This window comes from Vanacampus margaritifer, chromosome 20 (assembly GCF_051991255.1).
Source record: "Vanacampus margaritifer isolate UIUO_Vmar chromosome 20, RoL_Vmar_1.0, whole genome shotgun sequence".
In the NCBI taxonomy this organism is placed as follows: domain Eukaryota; kingdom Metazoa; phylum Chordata; class Actinopteri; order Syngnathiformes; family Syngnathidae; genus Vanacampus; species Vanacampus margaritifer.
In genome coordinates this window covers 3890183-3907479 of record NC_135451.1, presented here as the reverse complement: position 1 = coordinate 3907479, position 17297 = coordinate 3890183, and the positions used below count along the sequence as shown (strand labels likewise).

General features: G+C 37.4%; 1 protein-coding gene across 2 annotated transcripts in view; it reads left to right on the top strand.

The window, feature by feature from the left end:
* Positions 1 to 17297, top strand: part of cntnap2a (contactin associated protein 2a) — a 340351-nt gene that overhangs the window by 124562 nt on the left and 198492 nt on the right. For both annotated transcript variants that reach the window (XM_077553952.1, XM_077553951.1), the window contains exon 3: positions 12888 to 13081. In XM_077553952.1, coding sequence (XP_077410078.1) covers positions 12888 to 13081 — 194 coding nt within the window. The remainder of the gene's footprint in view (positions 1 to 12887; positions 13082 to 17297) is intronic.

Below are 17297 nucleotides of genomic sequence, written 5' to 3'. Positions count from 1 at the left end.
AAAAAAATTAAATTGAAAAAAACATTTTCAATTAAAAAAAATACTTAAAAAAAAAACTAACTGGAACTAGGTCTTACATTTATAAAACTAACAATTGTTACAGACAAAATGCCCTCTGATTTCATCTTTGACAATTATAATACATGAAGTTTTAGGTTTCATTTGAAAAGTATTTACAGTATTTTGGTATTGCTGTGCATCCGCACAGAAGGAAGGTCAAACAGTAATTAAAGTTGTAGTTAACTTTACTTTATTACAAAACACATATTGGCCTTTTTCTTTTTTTTCCTTTTGTTTTACTTGCACTTAATAAATACTCCATGTATTAAAAAAAATAAAAATAAACTAAAATGTATTCTAAAATGAATAAAAACTAAAACAACAAAGCATTTTAGACAAAACAAAAATCTATTTATAATAATTGAATTTAAAAAAAGAAGAAGATAAAAGTCAAAATGAAATAGAAACTAACTATAATGAAAAATCCCAAACTGTTTTAAACATGGTCGGAAATCATTAGCACTATGTTATTTGTTTTTTTTATGTTATATTATGTTTTTTTTTTCTTTCTTTTTTTTGTCCAACAGCATCAGCATTTGGTACAGACTGTGCAAATACTCAAACTTTTCAGAAAACCTTTTGACCCCATTATAGCACATTTGGTAAAATATATTTTCTACAACAGTGAATGTGAAGTTTACCATTTCTATGCATATTGAAATAGAAGTAGTAGTAGTGGTCGCATGGCCAACCGGGTGGCCGTTGCGACCAGTCGTCTGAAGTCATCTCGGTCCTGGGCTTGAAGTAGAAGGTCGCAACACGGGCTGGTGGCAGCCACCTGTGCTACCCAGATGAGTCTTGGGCAGTCATCGGGGCGGCGCCAGCCACGAGGAGGAGGAGGAGGAGTTGTTTTGCCGGTACTGAGTTGTCCAGACGAGCCACTTGACCGAGCAGATGAAGTCACCGCCTCTTAATGAGGGTGGAGACCGGTGATGGATATTTCCTGCCCTGGCGTAGTTATCCTCGTTGCAGACGAAGTCGTACCAGCGGACACAAAGAATGCTCCTCAAGCAGCGCCTGCGGAATGCGTCCAAACGGCGTTGCATAACTGCTGAGAGCGTCCATGTTTTGCTGTCGTAGAGTAAGACTGGGATGATGAAAGAGTTGAAGAGGCGGATAGAGGGGCTTATTAGGTTAACTGAAGACTTAAAAGTGTCAATACGTGTTAGTGCAAATGTTGTTGTTGTTGTTTTTTTACTACGCTGAAATTGAAAAAGTGGTGTCTCGCCCAAATTCAGCTGGGACAAGCTCCATCTTGCCTGAGGCCGTAATGAGGACAAGCGGTGTAGAAACTGGATGGATACCAAAACATATAATTGATTAAAATAGTCTTAAAAGCTCACAGTTATAACTGACTTGTTTACAACACATGACTACAACACATGACATGAATATTCGGGTGAAATAACCCATTTAAATACTTGAGAGACGACAGTGTAACTCGTTACATAGAAACGCGATCAACCTTCGTCTAAACCATGAAACACGAACAGCGTAGTGACAAAAATAGATTCCATTTCCACTTCTTATTTTCTGTGAATGAAATACATTATTTTCAGATCACTCACCACACTAATAAAGAAGCCAGTTTCCTCCTCGCAATTTTTGTTTATCTCTGCTTGTATTTTCCTATGGGTAGCATACGTCCGCGTGAGATATCAGCGCAAAGCAACCTCGTTTATACTGTATGGCCAAGTTTAGGGTTAGAAAAGGGGCATTGTATTTTGTTAAAACTCGAATAAGAGCATATTCCGAGTTTTGTGCATGTTTACTTGGGCTTTCAAAAGCTGAGTATTGCCAATATTTTGGTTTTGAAAAGGTTATTGACTGAATATAAACATAGTCAATGATACATAACTTAGCATACAGTCAATGAAGTAGCTCAGAAAACTAAAAGCAGAGAAAATAGTGCTATAGGACAATTAAATGGTTTTAAAAAATCTCCCGCTATACCTTCTACTAATTGCATTGTGTACATTTGTATGCAACACAAATTCGTTGTACTATCAACAGTTTCAGAAATACTTTAAATACTGTACTTAGCTTAGCATTAATTACACTAACTAACTGCACTTTGGCACGTATTTAAACCCAATTCACCATCATTGTGTTTGCAAAAAAAACATTTTGTAAAAACAAGGGACCCAAGGCATGCATTTGGGTGACACTGGACAAGAACGAAGGAATATTTTATCATATTAAAAAACAAAAAACAATAAAGCAGAGCTGCATCAATTCCTTCATGACAGCCGGCGGGATTGCAACACATTTAACTTGTCTCCAAGCATAATAATAATCATGTTATTTTATTTCTTGCTCTGACAGACTTCTGTAGGATTTGAGCTGGCCACCAGCTGTCCAAGACAATTTTTCAGACTGATGTCTTCGTAGTTTAATGCTCTGTGAATAGTTTAAATGTGTTTCTTTCCTCTCTTTTGGAGACAGTACAGTGCGATAATTATACTGAACCCGCAACATGCAGGAACCCAAACTGTTTTCACACTTAAACTTACCCTATTTGATTCACACTCAATGCCCTTTTCACCCATTCTTCTCAGCCGGAAGCATTTTCTAGTCTGTGATTTGTTGTCCTAGGTTAGCGCAGGTCATTTCTCTCTCACAAGAAACAACAGAAAAGGGAGTCAGCTTGACAGTCTAACAAGAGATGAACAAAGGCAAGAAAAGCCGGTGGTGAAACACGCTGAGGCATTGCAACACTGTTTGATTTCCAGTTGTAAGGAAGCAAAGAGAGCTTTCATAGCTTTCCTTGAGGTCGGCTCTAATGACACAGTCGAGGGTTTCTTGAATGCTGTGAATGAGGCGTAATGACGGGTGATATACCCTCGCTCTATTGGCTTTAAGTTTGGAAAAGGCGATCAATTTTAGGAATGATCCCATAGAATTCCACTTAAGTTCTCCAAAATATCCCCCTGTGTTTCCAAAGTCTCCAGGCCACAAATTCTCAGAATTTTAAGTTAATTATTTTGTAATTTGCAGTGATGTAGATTTGTTGACAATAAAAACTGTCAATCAAAACTGAGCATGCAAAGGCAAACATTTGGTAGAGCTCTTATACTGGATCAAACTGTTTAAGATAAAGGTACATGTGCTTTATAGTATTCCCCAATAATGAGCCGAATTTGTTCCCTGCATTTAAGCCATCCCAGAGGAGCAATATAAGCAGCAAGCAGCAACCCAATCTAAATTGTGCAGTCAATGAATTTTACATTTACATTATAATTTTAGATAACCACAGCACTCAGAGAAAACCTACACAGGCGTGGGGAGATCATGCAGTCTCTATCGAAAGGCCTCAATGTCATAAGAGATAACTTTTAGGTTACACATATTGTAAAGAGGACAAACACAGGTTACTGTAGTTTTTTTTAAATGGCATGTTACCGTAATTTTCTCGCAATTTAGAACCAACCAAGACAAAAAAAATCCATTTAAAAATATGAATTGAATAATCAATAATATTTAAGTGGCTCAATAATGATAAATAACTGAGCCACAGTGAAACATTGCTATTCACGGCCCCAAAACTTATGAATAGTGAAAATTTACGTCCCCCCTGAAAATGTATATACAGTAATATCCTGTATTAAAATTTAAAGCCGTACATTCTCTAAAAACTACTTCCAAATTTAAAAACTCAGTGATATTGTTCTCATTGATAAGCTTTGCTTGTTTTTGTTTTTTAAATGACTTTTTGGTTTGTCACTTCCTCGACCTTACAGCAAACATTATCAGCTGCTTTTTCAAATTTCTAACATTTTCATTCCGTTTTATTTTTGCATTTCTTCAAAATTTGAATAAAAATGGGTGGATGGAAATCCCACTAGGCCTACTGTCAACCCCATAACCTGTTGGACCTGCCATCATTGTGCTGTTTGTTGTCAAGCGCGTTATTAGCTGGCTGCCAATGCTAGCATCTGGTTCGCTAAAATCAGAAGGGCACAAAAAATAAGTGACATACATGAACTTTAGTCCGAAGACACCGAGCATGTAGAAAACAACCTTTTAGCACCATCATGTCGTCAACCCGTTGTTATGCTAGTTTCGTGGCTTGCATAGGAATCACATTACCATTTGCTCATGCTTTAGTTCAATTGCTGTATCATCTCGAGAACTTTACCTCCTTTCTTTCTCTGGCATCTTCCCCAAGACTTGTTGGACCTCTTTTGGAATCTTCCATCGTGTTACTGTTTGCTTTCAAGCAGGCTATTAGCTTGTGGCCAAAGCTAACGATTGATTGGCTAACATCAGAGGAGCACAAAAATACACATATAGGTGAACAGGTGAGTTTTTCATTGAATAGTTATTACTAGTTGAGTTCTACAGAAAAAAAAAGTGAACAGTTTGGATTTAGTTTTCTGTATTTTTTTTTTTTAATTTACTTTATTATTGTATAACATACCTTTTAGTTTGCTAACTGTGCGCATGTGTTTATGTTTAGTTTAGTTTTGCTTTAGTTGACAAACATTAGTTGTGTTTGTGGCTGGCTACCACTTCAGAGAATGGATCTATGGTCGGATAGTTTACTTACTTTCCTCTCCTTCATCCTCCCCAGCTGAACTCGTTTCTTTGACCTTCTCCGCTCCCATCATTCTCATATCCCGTCCTCCTCATCCTCCTTTCGGCCCTGAACATCTGTGCATGTGACAGGCGAGAGGATGGTGACAGCGGTCCCCTGTCGCTCCTTCCACTCCCTTCTATCCTGTGCTCTTTCTTCTTGCACTAACACTCCAGCTAACTCCGTCACCCCCCAACACACACCCTTTTGCCACCTCCTCCATCTCCCCTTTAGTCTGTCAACCTCTTGTCACTTCCCTTTACCCTCCCCATGGCACTCACCTTTGACTGCACCTCTTGGCTCTCCTTTATCCAGACCTCTCTTTCTCCTACATATGACAGCATTTGCCCATCTCATTCCTGCAGTGCTTCATCTTTTGTACCTTTTCTGTCTCTCACATTCTTCAATTTTTCTCCCGCTGACACCTAATGGTCAATAGTAAGCTCTTCTTGAGTTATTATACTTGCATTCCCATTCATTTGTCAACTTACAGTACATATTCCTCCTACTTTTTTCATCTTTTGGTCACTCTTTTCAATCCATGTGCAAGATATTTTGTATTCACCTGCCATTTTGCAACAGAATGTAGATTTTGTAAGTACTAAATCATTTGTTATAACAAAATATATTTAATTTTCAATGTTCCCTCAGTCAACATTTGATGACCGCATAAACCCGGGTCTGGACCCTCTAATTACACTGGAATGCTGACCTCTATTTTATTTGTATTAAGATAAAACAAAACAGATTTGTACTGCAGTCAAGTTTGAGCTCACAACGTGGCTGTTTTTATAGTAAGACCACGTGTTGACAACACAGAGTGAAAGATAACATTCTCTAGAGGTGAAAATGACAGAGTATCCGGAGAGACAATACTGACTGCGTGAAAGGACATTATAACAGTATGACAACTCCGCGGTTATCCATGTTTTACACGACAATCGCTCTACGATGTGTCACAATATGTACATAACAGATGGAAAAGATCGCCATTGAGGAAAATGACAGGAAATGTATCACCGTATTGCAGTGGCTGCTTCACAGAATGAACCAATTTTATTGTGCATTTCAACAACTTTAAGATAAACTCTGACATATTTCACATTCCATCTTCCGTAATAAATATGATGTGACAACTGCTTACTAAAAGTAGGGTTGGTGCCGATGTAGAAATTATGTAATTTTGGAGTGTCAAACTCATTTTGTCACAGGCCACATTAGTTAAAGTTTCCCTTAGAGGACTGTTAAGAATGTGACGCATATAAATGTTAAATCGGCGCCTCATAGAATTACATATACTTAACAAATTGATGGATTTGTAGTTTTGTAATTAGAAGTTTAGGATAATAGTTTAATATATTATTTTAATCAAAATTATTATTACATATGACAAATTGGAATGTTGGTACAGATTTGAACAAGAATCAGATGATGCACAAGATTTGCTTTTGTGGGCCGCATAAAATGATGAGGTAGGCCAGATCTGGTCCTTGACATTCACATCTGTGTTGTACATTGTTTGTACTTGAGGGGATGTATAAAGCAGGGATTTGCATATTTGGCCTGATAGATACGGATTGTTTTTAGGTTCTGATCTTCTTCTTTTCTTTTTGACAATCAGTGGAATTTACCTTACCTTTACCTTTTCAGCTTTTCCCTTCAGGGGTCGCCACAGCAAATCAGTTGCCTCCATCTAACCCTGTCCTCTGCATCCTCTGCTCTCACACCAACTACATTCACGTCCCCTTTAACTACATCCATAAACCTCCTTTTTGGTCTTCCTCCAGACCTCCTGCCTGGCATTTGGAAACTCAGCATCCTTCTGCTAATATACTCACTATCTCTCCTTTGGACATGTCCAAACCAGTCTGACCTCTCTGACTTTATCTCCAAAGCCTCTAACAATTAAGAGATACGTATGCCAGGGAGAATGTTAGACTGTTTTACAATACTTTATGACAGTTTTTATTTAACTTTACAACAGACTGAAAAATCTGAAAGAATCTGCGGATTTTTTTGTATTTATTGTTTTTTTTTTTTTTTTGGTGGGGGGGGGGTCCATTATCTTTGTGTTATATCACAGTATCTTAATGCGCTAAAAGAAAATTGGCACACAGAAAAAAAGCGGACAATTTTTGCCAATTTTAAAAGCGTTAACATTGGCTGATTAAAATCAGCCGCCCGATTAACGCTAAACTACAATAATGTGCAAAAGTCCCATGATCATATTGAGATAGAACATCAGTAAGTACATCTATAGAAAACAATATTGGGTTAAATTAAATACAATACAAATGTACATGCAAATTTACATTGCTGTGTATTTTTTTAAGATAACGTTTTTGTACACAGCCTTAGGATAAAGATTGCATACATTCATGTCCGTAAATATGAAGTATTCTCGCTTTGTATCAAAGTCTCTGCTTGCACTGCACCAACTACTCAATTAAGCTTGACTAAATCATTATAACACAATCTTTCCAGAAGAAGCAGGTATGAGGTGATAGAACATTCATTTTCCAAACAAAAGGGCAACGGAATATCCCATTACACTCTTGTCATGTGACTTTATTAATGGACTTAAAGAATGTGCCAAAAAGTTTCCAATAAGGTGAGGCTCAACTTTGAATGAAAATACATTTTACTCTTGCAGTGGTCTTCCATGTATCATCACCACTTATTAAATAGTTAGCAATCATGGTTTATGACTTTCCTCTCTTTTCTTCTGTCCTGACTTTTAGCTCGAATTTCCAATTTTTGCTTTGTGTTTCATGTGATTTAAAGCAACTGTGTTCTACTTGATGTAACCTCTCTCATCACTTTTGAATGGGCTCATTTTGCCTCTCGTTCTCCCAGGTTTCTCATTCTTTTATTTTTGCCTTTCTACCTCTCTTCACTTTTGCCCTCATCCATCACTTTACCATAACAACACTCCCCTTTCTTATCCTCTTCCATCCCATTGAATCTCTCACCTCCCTGCTATACCACAGCCATGAAATCTGCTCTCATCCCTCCCTTTTCGGGCTTACCTCATTCATCTCTCTTACTCTTCCATGTCTTCAACCTCCTCCTTCCCCTCATCCATGCACCATCTTGTCATTCACTCCAACACTCCTACCTACAATCTTTCTCAAAGCGTCACAGATGCCTCAACCGCTGTCCACTCCGCTAACTTCATCGTCACCATTGTTTACCCTTCACTGTCACTCTGCTCACCCCACGTAAATTTTTCACCCTCCCCCCAGCCCCTCTTGATAGTGTTTTATCATCTCAGGGGATTGGTTTTGCAGCAATGGGTTTTTGAGGTGTTGACATTCCACAGATACTGGTCCAGTTTATCTGTCAGGGTTTATCTGTCAACTGGAGCATAATAGCTATGTAATTGGATAAGATATAGGATTTTTGACAGGGGTGGAATACATCACAGACAAACTCACACTTATTTTATCATGTGATATAATCTCTCTCATGCCCCCTTGTACTATGCTTAATGGCTTCTCCATTCCTTGTCTTCTCTAAGTCTCCCTCTTTCCCACGTTGACCTTATAAACTCACTTTTAACTGTCTTTTTCAAAATTGGCACATAATTTACCTGTTTACATCCTTGACAAAGTAAAATCCATCACATACTGTAGAATCAATATGATATGACCGGCTTGTATAATTTCTCTCTCTCTCTCTTTGTATTTAAACTATGCTAAAAATATAAATTAATGAATAAATAGCTCCACTTACCAGTAAGCTGCATCAAAACAGTTTTTGTTGCTATTCTTTTTACAGTAATTTACACTTGCATTGGTGTAAACTTGGTAAGTAGTAGAGGTCAAAGGTCAGCATTGTAGTGCATGTCTGCTAATGGGTGATTTACTGCCAAATAATTTGAGCAAATGTGTTACTCAGTAGTGTCTATCAAACAGTCTTCATATTCAGTACTGAAGAAGTAGCTCTCAGTTTGAAAAAGTTTGGTGACCCCAAACAGCAAAAAAATGGACTGAAAGTGCATGAGGGAGCCAAGAAAGTGCCTTGCTGCTGTGCCTCTAGGTGGTCTTGCTTTTTCCATAGAGATATACTTGTATAAACACTATAGCAGTGTTGTCCAAACTACGGCCCAGGGGCCACTTGCAGCTCTCCATCCATTTTTCAGCGTCCCGTGACATATACGGTATTTTGACAATGACTTTCCACGTGGCCTGCAAGGCTAGTTTACACAAATAAAGGCTGGTGGTGGGCAGAGTGAGAAGGGAGGGTGTAAAAAAAAAAGGTGCCCCTACACTAATAAATAGTTTTTTTGTACACCAGAGCTATTCTAGATATGCAAAGAAACAAATAAACTATTTACGACTTAAATAGATCTTTGTTGAGGTAATTTTTCTGCCACTAGGTGGCAATAGTGTTCCATGTTGGACGTTTTTGTTTTTCAAATCTAAGTGCTAAGTTAAGTAGAACATGAAGCAACTCAATGACTCCTTACCAATGTGTTCATTGAAAATTACTAGTCCCCAGTTACCACAAACATAATATATTATTATAAAAATGGTGTTTTAGTGACTCCTTTCCACAACATTGTATGCTTTTATTTTGTTAAGTTCTATACTGATGCGCATTGCATTTAGTGACACAGCTTTCCGGCAAACGAGGCAGAAATTAAACCGAGGATGTTACAGGAACTATCTTCTGTAGTTGCTCCGTTTGACTCTGGTAGCCCAGCCATTACAATGGATGGGGAATTCAAACGTCTATGCCTCATGGCATTTCTTTATAAATAAGTGGTGATAAGTACTAGCACTACAAGATGTTTGTTGTATTTGTAATTGTTTTCTATGCTGCCACTGTTTAAGTATATGCTCTCAATTTCATAATGAATAGAATCAATAAGATGGCAACTTGCTCTCACATACTGTTGTGTGTATGTGGCTGACAGTGGCAGAATTTTCTGAATGTCACTGTGGCATGAATGCTAATATCAGAAAATAATCCATCTTGAAATGTCTGACATACTAATGCTCTTCTCCAAGATGTATAGGTCTCACCTATGCATAATTATATAACACTGAAGAGACCATGTCACTCATCATGATATAGCCAGAAGGATCTGCATGTAAAGGGCTAAATAAAACATGACTTTGCCCACGCTTGGCTATGTCTGTCTTGGTTGAGCAGCTCTCTGCTGTACACTGACCACTAATAAAACAACAGCACATAACCTTGTAACTCACACACACACTCAATGTAGAATGTTATTTTGGCAATATCATGCTGCTTTTTCAGCTTGTCCTGGGGACTTGGAGCTGAGCTGATCTGCCTTTCAAATTGCAACATTAAATTGGAAAACGGATGGAGGGGGAAAGTTGTTGTTTTTATTTAGCCATACCAACAACCAATTTTATTCATCCATCCATCCTGTTCTGCTTTCTAGGAGTTGCGTCGTGGTGTTTGAGCTTAAGTAAGGAAGTCCATTTTTATGCATAAATTGGTCATAAAATGTGACCTGATCTTCATCTAACTCAACAACATACAAACAGTCTTCTGAAACCACTCAAACAATGTTTTAATGTTTTTATTGGACAAACCGTGTAAAAGAAACATTGACATTGCATGGTGGGAAAATTATGTTAATTCCTATGCTAATGACTTCTCAAAGAGCTAATTAGGAGTCAGGAGTCAACCAGCCTCGAGTTCAACGCAGCATGTGGCACGAATGGAAGTGTTGTTACATCTGCCTTTCCCTGTGGAAAACACACACCAGTTTGGAGTTTTCAGTTTTAAGAAGCACTGCCCAAAGTAGTCCATGCCTTTCATGAAAGAGTTATACCTAGGTATCTACAAAATTGCTGTGCTTTTCATAGTCCATAAGACAATTTGCCTATTAATAAAGAAAGTTCAGCAATGTTGCTACTCTCCCTAGCAATCTGGAAAGCATATGTAAAGATGACTTCATGGAAGTATGGTGAAGGGGACATCTTGATTTTTGGTTGTTCTACTGCCTCAGGGCTTGGTTGCATTGCTGTCATTGACGAAATAATGAATTACCAAATTTATCATGATATTTTGTTGAAGAACTTGAGACTGTGTATTCTAATTGACTCTTAACAGAAGATGGGTAATCAAACAGGACAATAGCCCAAAGGTCAAATTAAAAGCTGAATTGCTTCAACAAAAGAAAATCCACCTTCTCGAGCCCGTTCTTTTTATTTTTATTATTTTATTTAATTTTTTTATGGAGAGCTCAGTATTGTTCATTCGATTTGACATGTCATCATTGCTCTCCTTTTTTATTTTTTATTAAAATTTTTATATATATATATTTTTTTGTATGTGGGTGAGTATGTGTATGTGTGTGTGTGTGTGCGTGCGTGCGAGCGTGTGTGTAACCTATTAAAAAAAAATCCCATACTAATAATATAATATAATAATAAATTGCCAAATGCAGAAACATCAATGTAAGTTATCACGATGTGGTGAATTAAGTAACCAGAATTAGGTTAAAAAATTCTATATACGTAGACCATGTTTCTATAAATTTTGATATTTGTTTTTTATTTGAGGCAGATATTTTTTCCATTAAAATGTGATTTATGAGGAGGTTAGACCATTGGTCGATATTCAGAGTTTGTTTAATTTTCCAGTTAACAAGAATTGTTTTTTTTGCGATAAGTAAGGGCTACAAGTGTAGATTGAAATTGTTTATGTGGTAAGTCAGTTGTTGTTAGGTCACCTAGCAAACACAAGTTTGGAGATAAAGGTATCCTACAGTCCAAAATAGCGGAAAGTTTTTCTAAGACTTTAGTCCAGAAATACATAACCGGAGTACATAACCATAAAGCATGAACATAAGTATCTGTAGTGTTTTGTAAACATTGGAGACAAATGTCGGAGTCTGAGAGTCCCATTTTCTTCATCATATATTGAGTAATGTATGTTCTGTGAATAATTTTGTATTGGATAAGTTGTAAATTTGTGTGTTTTGTCATTTTAAATGCGTTTTCACAAACTTGAATCCAAAAGTCAGATTACGGTGCTATAGACTGTCTCCCATTTCGAGATGGGTAAAGACATTTTATCAGTATATGAAAGTAACTTATATATTTTTGAATTTTTTTTCGTTGTTGTCGGAGAAAGCTTGTTAATATCTTTAGCTAAAACAAGCGGTTGGAGCGTACCACGAAGTGTTGGAATTTTTTTCTTTATCATATATTTAACTTGTAGATAATGTAAAAAATTTCCGTTTTTTATTTTGTATTTTGGAGCAAGGATCTATATGATATAAACATATTATCTGAGAAGAGATGGTGGAGATGTGTAATTCCTTTCTGCTCCCACACACCTAAACAAAACGGTTGGTTGTTAAGTTGAAAGTCGGGGTTATGCCATAGGGGAGAAAGCCCACAGGGCTCCACTTGGGCTTTTGTAATTTCTAGTGCCTTCCACCAGGCAGTCAGGGTGGCGGAAATCATTGGGTTTTTAAAACAATTATGCCGTTTAATCAATGTTGTAATAAAGAGTAAATCTAGAAGTCTGAGGTTATTACAATCCTTCTGTTCTAGTTCCAGCCAACAGTTAGTGTCTCTGTTGGGTTGTGCCCATAGAACGATATATTGTAGCTGGTTAGCTATATAGTAGTACATAAAATTTGGTGCCTCTAGACCACCTTTGGATTTACTTTTCTGAAGAGTAGATAGACTAATCTTTGCTTTTTTTTTTATTCCAGTAAAATTTTGTAACGGCTGAGTCCAACAACTGGAACCATTTAGCCGTAGGATTAAATGGAATCATTGAGAAAAAATAGTTTATTTTGGGTAAAACTTTCATTTTAATGGTGGCTTTTCGTCCTATTAGAGAAATAGGAAGATTATTCCAGCACTCCAAGTCACTGTAAATGTTATCCAGAAGTGGAGAAAAGTTTAAATGAATTAAATCAGTTAATTTAGGTGAGATTTTTATGCCTAAGTATTTTTAATTACCGAGTGGCCCGTTCTGGTGCCTGACTAAAAAGGAATCTGGCCATAAGGAGAATGTTTGATTGAGGTTATTCCTACCAAACAAAGGCTCAACTGGTTACTAACTACAAAGGTTCACATATTTTTCCCACCCTAAACTGTAGCATGTACTGTTGTACATACGTTCAGTAAAAACATTACAGTGTTTTACATTTTGTTATTAATTTAACTTGAGAGTTTTCTTACAATCATATGTTAGAGGGGCCTTCTACAAACTTGAACTCATTTTTAAATGTCATGAACTGTTGGTTCAGGTGCTGGTGGATGGTCTCCACTCGGTAGTGATCACTACCAGTGGCTGCAGGTGGACCTGGGTTCCAGAAAGCAACTGACTGGCATAGCCACACAAGGTCGCTACAGCAGTTCCGATTGGACAACACGCTACCGTCTGCTCTACAGTGACACAGGAAGGAACTGGAAACCTTATCACCAGGATGGCAACATTTGGGTGAGTGCTGCATTGTTTATGTTTGTGTCATTCTGATCCAATGTGTGTCATGTCCAATAGTTGTTATTGTATTGGCAGTGTGTGTGGTGTAGACTGCGGGCTGCTTCCCTTTGCAGCTTTGGGGATTTTGTGGTTCAGCCAAGTTTGGTTTAATTCACAAATGTCTTTGTTTCTTGTCCGTCTTTGTATAGAATCATAGTACATGAGTAAACAAAATGGCCCCGAATCATTCACTGTGCTAATGCATTGATATAAATACTTTTTCTTCCCCTTAAACTATTGATGTGGTCTCTCCGACCATTTTCCATTTTTTTCATCTTGTACCCTTATCTTCAAATGAGCCATTCTCTATTATTTGTACATCCACTTTCTGACAGTGGCCTATCATTAGCTAATGGCCTACTCCATTCACCATTACATTATATCAAGTGCCACAGAAGACAAAAGAGCCTTCATTGGTCTACAACAATACACCTAAATCTAAAATATGATATTAAAAGGTGTCTAGAAAGAAACCAGACAAAAACATTTCATCTAATTGAGCAAGGTCACAGCAGAACTCTCCCACTATGGGAATTATGGTGTCATGAGACCCATGATTCATTTTAATTTATGTTAAGTTATTACAGTCAAGGACACAAGACATTAAAGGACATTGTTTTCATGCTTGTGTCTCACGTGTGTAACCAGGAGGCTGGGAACAACAAGATATACAAATACAGATAAGATAGCAACACCAAATCACACGAGAACACGTTGCAGATTTAAAAAGTAAACACGCTCTAAAATTGCAGAAACATGGACAGATTACCAAAAAACAAAAAATAATGGCTTGGCTGTGAACATTCCTCCTCTTTTTATTAGTATGCAAGGCCAATAATTATGTTTAGTAGGTGAGAAACTATCAGCAATGTTTGTTTTTGTTTTTTTCAATGCCTGTGTTAAGCCCAGCTTGTAGCCATTCATGTCTATTCAGGGTGTAAAATGTGGACTTTTATGACTAAAAATAAATTAAGCTGTTGTTTATGTGTTCTGCATCATAACTATTAGTTGCGATTATATATTTCAAAGTGTTTGCATTTTACTATTAACAGTGATTCATTGCCTCTGTGATTTCTGCTAATGCTCCAAAACACATTAATCTCCCTGTTGTTTGGGGAAACTACTGCTTGCTTTTTATGTATGACACAACACATAATGTATGTACACTTTCCTTTTCACATTCATTGCCTCTTATATGCTAAAATAGATCAAATACAAGGACAGTCAGTAAGACCTTACTGCTCAAAAAGGGTTATATATATATCTATATATCTATCTATATATATATATATATAAATATATCCATCCATCCATTTTCTTAACCGCTTATTCCACACTAGGGTCGCGGAGGTGCTGGAGCCTATCCCAGCTGGCTTCGGGCAGTAGGGTACACCCTGAACTGGTTGCCAGCCAATCACAGGGCACACAGAGACGGACAACCATTCATACTCACAATCACACCTAGGGACAATTTTAGAGTGTTCAATTAACCTGACATGCATGTCTTTGGAATATGGGAGGAAACCGGATTGCTCGGAGAAAACCCACACAGGCACGGGGAGAACATGCAAACTCCACCCAGGAAGGCCGAAGCCCGGACTCGATCTCATTTGGATGACGGACAGGAGACGACAGGTTAGCTTAGCGCTAGCTAGCTACGACACAATACAGACGGATGTACTTGACCAAAGCTATAAAAACACCGTGGATTTTACCGTTGGCCAGGGTATGACAAGGGATCCTGGAGTTGAAGTAAACTATTTAAAACTAAAAAGGAAACCCTTTCCTCAGGTTAACTCTGCGGCATCAAAGCACCAGTGAATGTTTTTGGCAAGTGAGAGGAAGCCAATCCAGAGAAATTCCATACAAGCATTGGAAGAACATGCAAACTCCCCGACTTTAGAACTGTGATGCAGATGTGCTACCTACTTATTCATCATGCCGCTCACTACTATTTATTTAGGCTATACAGTAATTTGGTCACCAACTTAACTTATTATACAGTGTTTGCATTAAAATTGAGGGGGAAAGAATTAACATGCTAACCCAGATCTTGTGTCTCCATCGCTGCCGATCAGAAGTGGGCCTGATAAGTCGTCATTACTCCCAAGGAATAAATGTCCTTTCATACAGACAATGTCACTGTATTGGCTCACTGATTCCCCAAGGAAGATCACTGATAAACAGTTCATAATTGGTTTTGTGAAACTGCAGAGTCATAATGACATTGACGGATGAGTGTGGTAATTTAAACACCATTTGCAACATTGAGTAGGTTGTCAAGGATTTATAGTCAGAATGTATGTTTTGCCACAATTACACTTGACTATGCAACCCCCCCAGCTTTGACGAAGCTGTGATTTGTGCATGTATGATACATTCTCCCTTGATGTAATACAGGTGTTGTCAATTATGAACACAGTGACATCCAAACAATTGATGTTTATATTAATGCAATCAACAGTAACAAGTAAAAAGCTGCACATTATTGGAACATATTTGTTATACTCATTCTTTGTTTTTCTTGACTTTCCTATTCATCTGTGTGACAATTTTAAGAAAATCACTGATCTTCATTCACAGCCTTCTAATTAGCTAAATAGTTAGGATATTGAATTTGCCTGTATTGACAAAGGATTTAAAAAAATTTGGATGGTTAAAATACTTTATAAAACATTCTAAAAATACTCATTCAACAAATGCAAGTACAATTTTAATTGATTAAGTATTCATTGTTACTGGAAGCTCTCTACCTATTTTTTCCCATTTGCATCTTCAAGTCTCAGTGGGGTGATGAGCACCTAAATATGAAACAGAGACTCTTTAGCGGATGGAAAAATAACAAATGCTGCATATTAAACATCATTTCATTCAAATAACTTAATTTTCCTCTCATAGATTTGGCCCAGCCAATTCCCGCATGGCCTTAGTCTTTTCCACTGTTGTTTTGTATGGATGAGAAGCTTGAAGCTGTGAGTCAACCAGGCCACCTGACAGTAATATATGTATCTAATAAACCACCACAGCCACAGCCACAAGTCTTAAGCCGATCGTGCATCAAACGGGGACACATTAATAATGCTTCGTCAGCATAGAATGAAAAATAGTCCTACATGTATTTTGCGGCTTAGTCGAACCTAAAACAATTATCTGATGTATTTTTTCCTTCCTGTTGCTACAAATATACATCTAAGTGATTCCTTGTCTGTAAAATATGTCCAAATCATGCAACATTTTTTTGTATTAATTTAAAATGCATTAAATATTGCCCATATAAAGTATTTGCTTTTAACTGACACAAGTCCAGGTAGCACTTACTGTAAATGCATTTTCCCCTCATCAAAATAATCCAACGGGGATGTTTTTTTTTTTTACCAGTCATGGAGGGGATGGAGTGGTGGAGATATTTTGAGATGAGCAGAGAAGTTGAGCCCAAATAATGTTTCAAGCATCTGCTCTAGGAAACACATTAGTGTCCTTGTTATCTTGTCAGCTGGCCTCTGATCCATTTAGCCCACGCTCAAAGAAAACAGGGCAGAAAGCAAGTGAATAATAGTTACCATGAAAGCTCTCAGCATCCTCCAAACAAGCCTCAGTGCAACTAATGTGTGTGTCATTGCTAGATGCACGCTTTAATTTCCACATATCCACAGGTGGTCTATAAAGTACGTCCTTGAAGATATAAAAGTTAGCGTTTATGTAACAACTTCAGTGGTGCAGCAAAGATGCAATTCTTCTTTGTCCTGTCTGAACATGTAGATGTTTGGTTACTTTCATGTGTATTTTGCTCTGTGCCTACCCCACCTTGTCTTACACTATCCCTTTCAAAACAGTCCTATGCTGTACTCTCTGTTCCTTATGTTTGCCTGTTCTCATGATATTCCTCTTTCATTTACGCTTTAATTTTCACAGGAATTGCCTTTTCCGTTCCTCCCCATTGAATTTATTAATTCACCGTCTCTGTTGTAAACCAATTTAAATTTGGCGAAGGCTGAGGCTATATAAAAGTATCACCGCCTACCTGTGAAATGTATATATATACCCCTTTTTTTTCTGGAGAGCTCAGTATTGTTCATTTGGTAATTTTACCTATTTGACATGTCATCATCATTGCTCTCTTTGTTTTTTTTTGTTTTGTTTTTGTTTTTTTGTATGTGGGTGAGTATGTGTATGT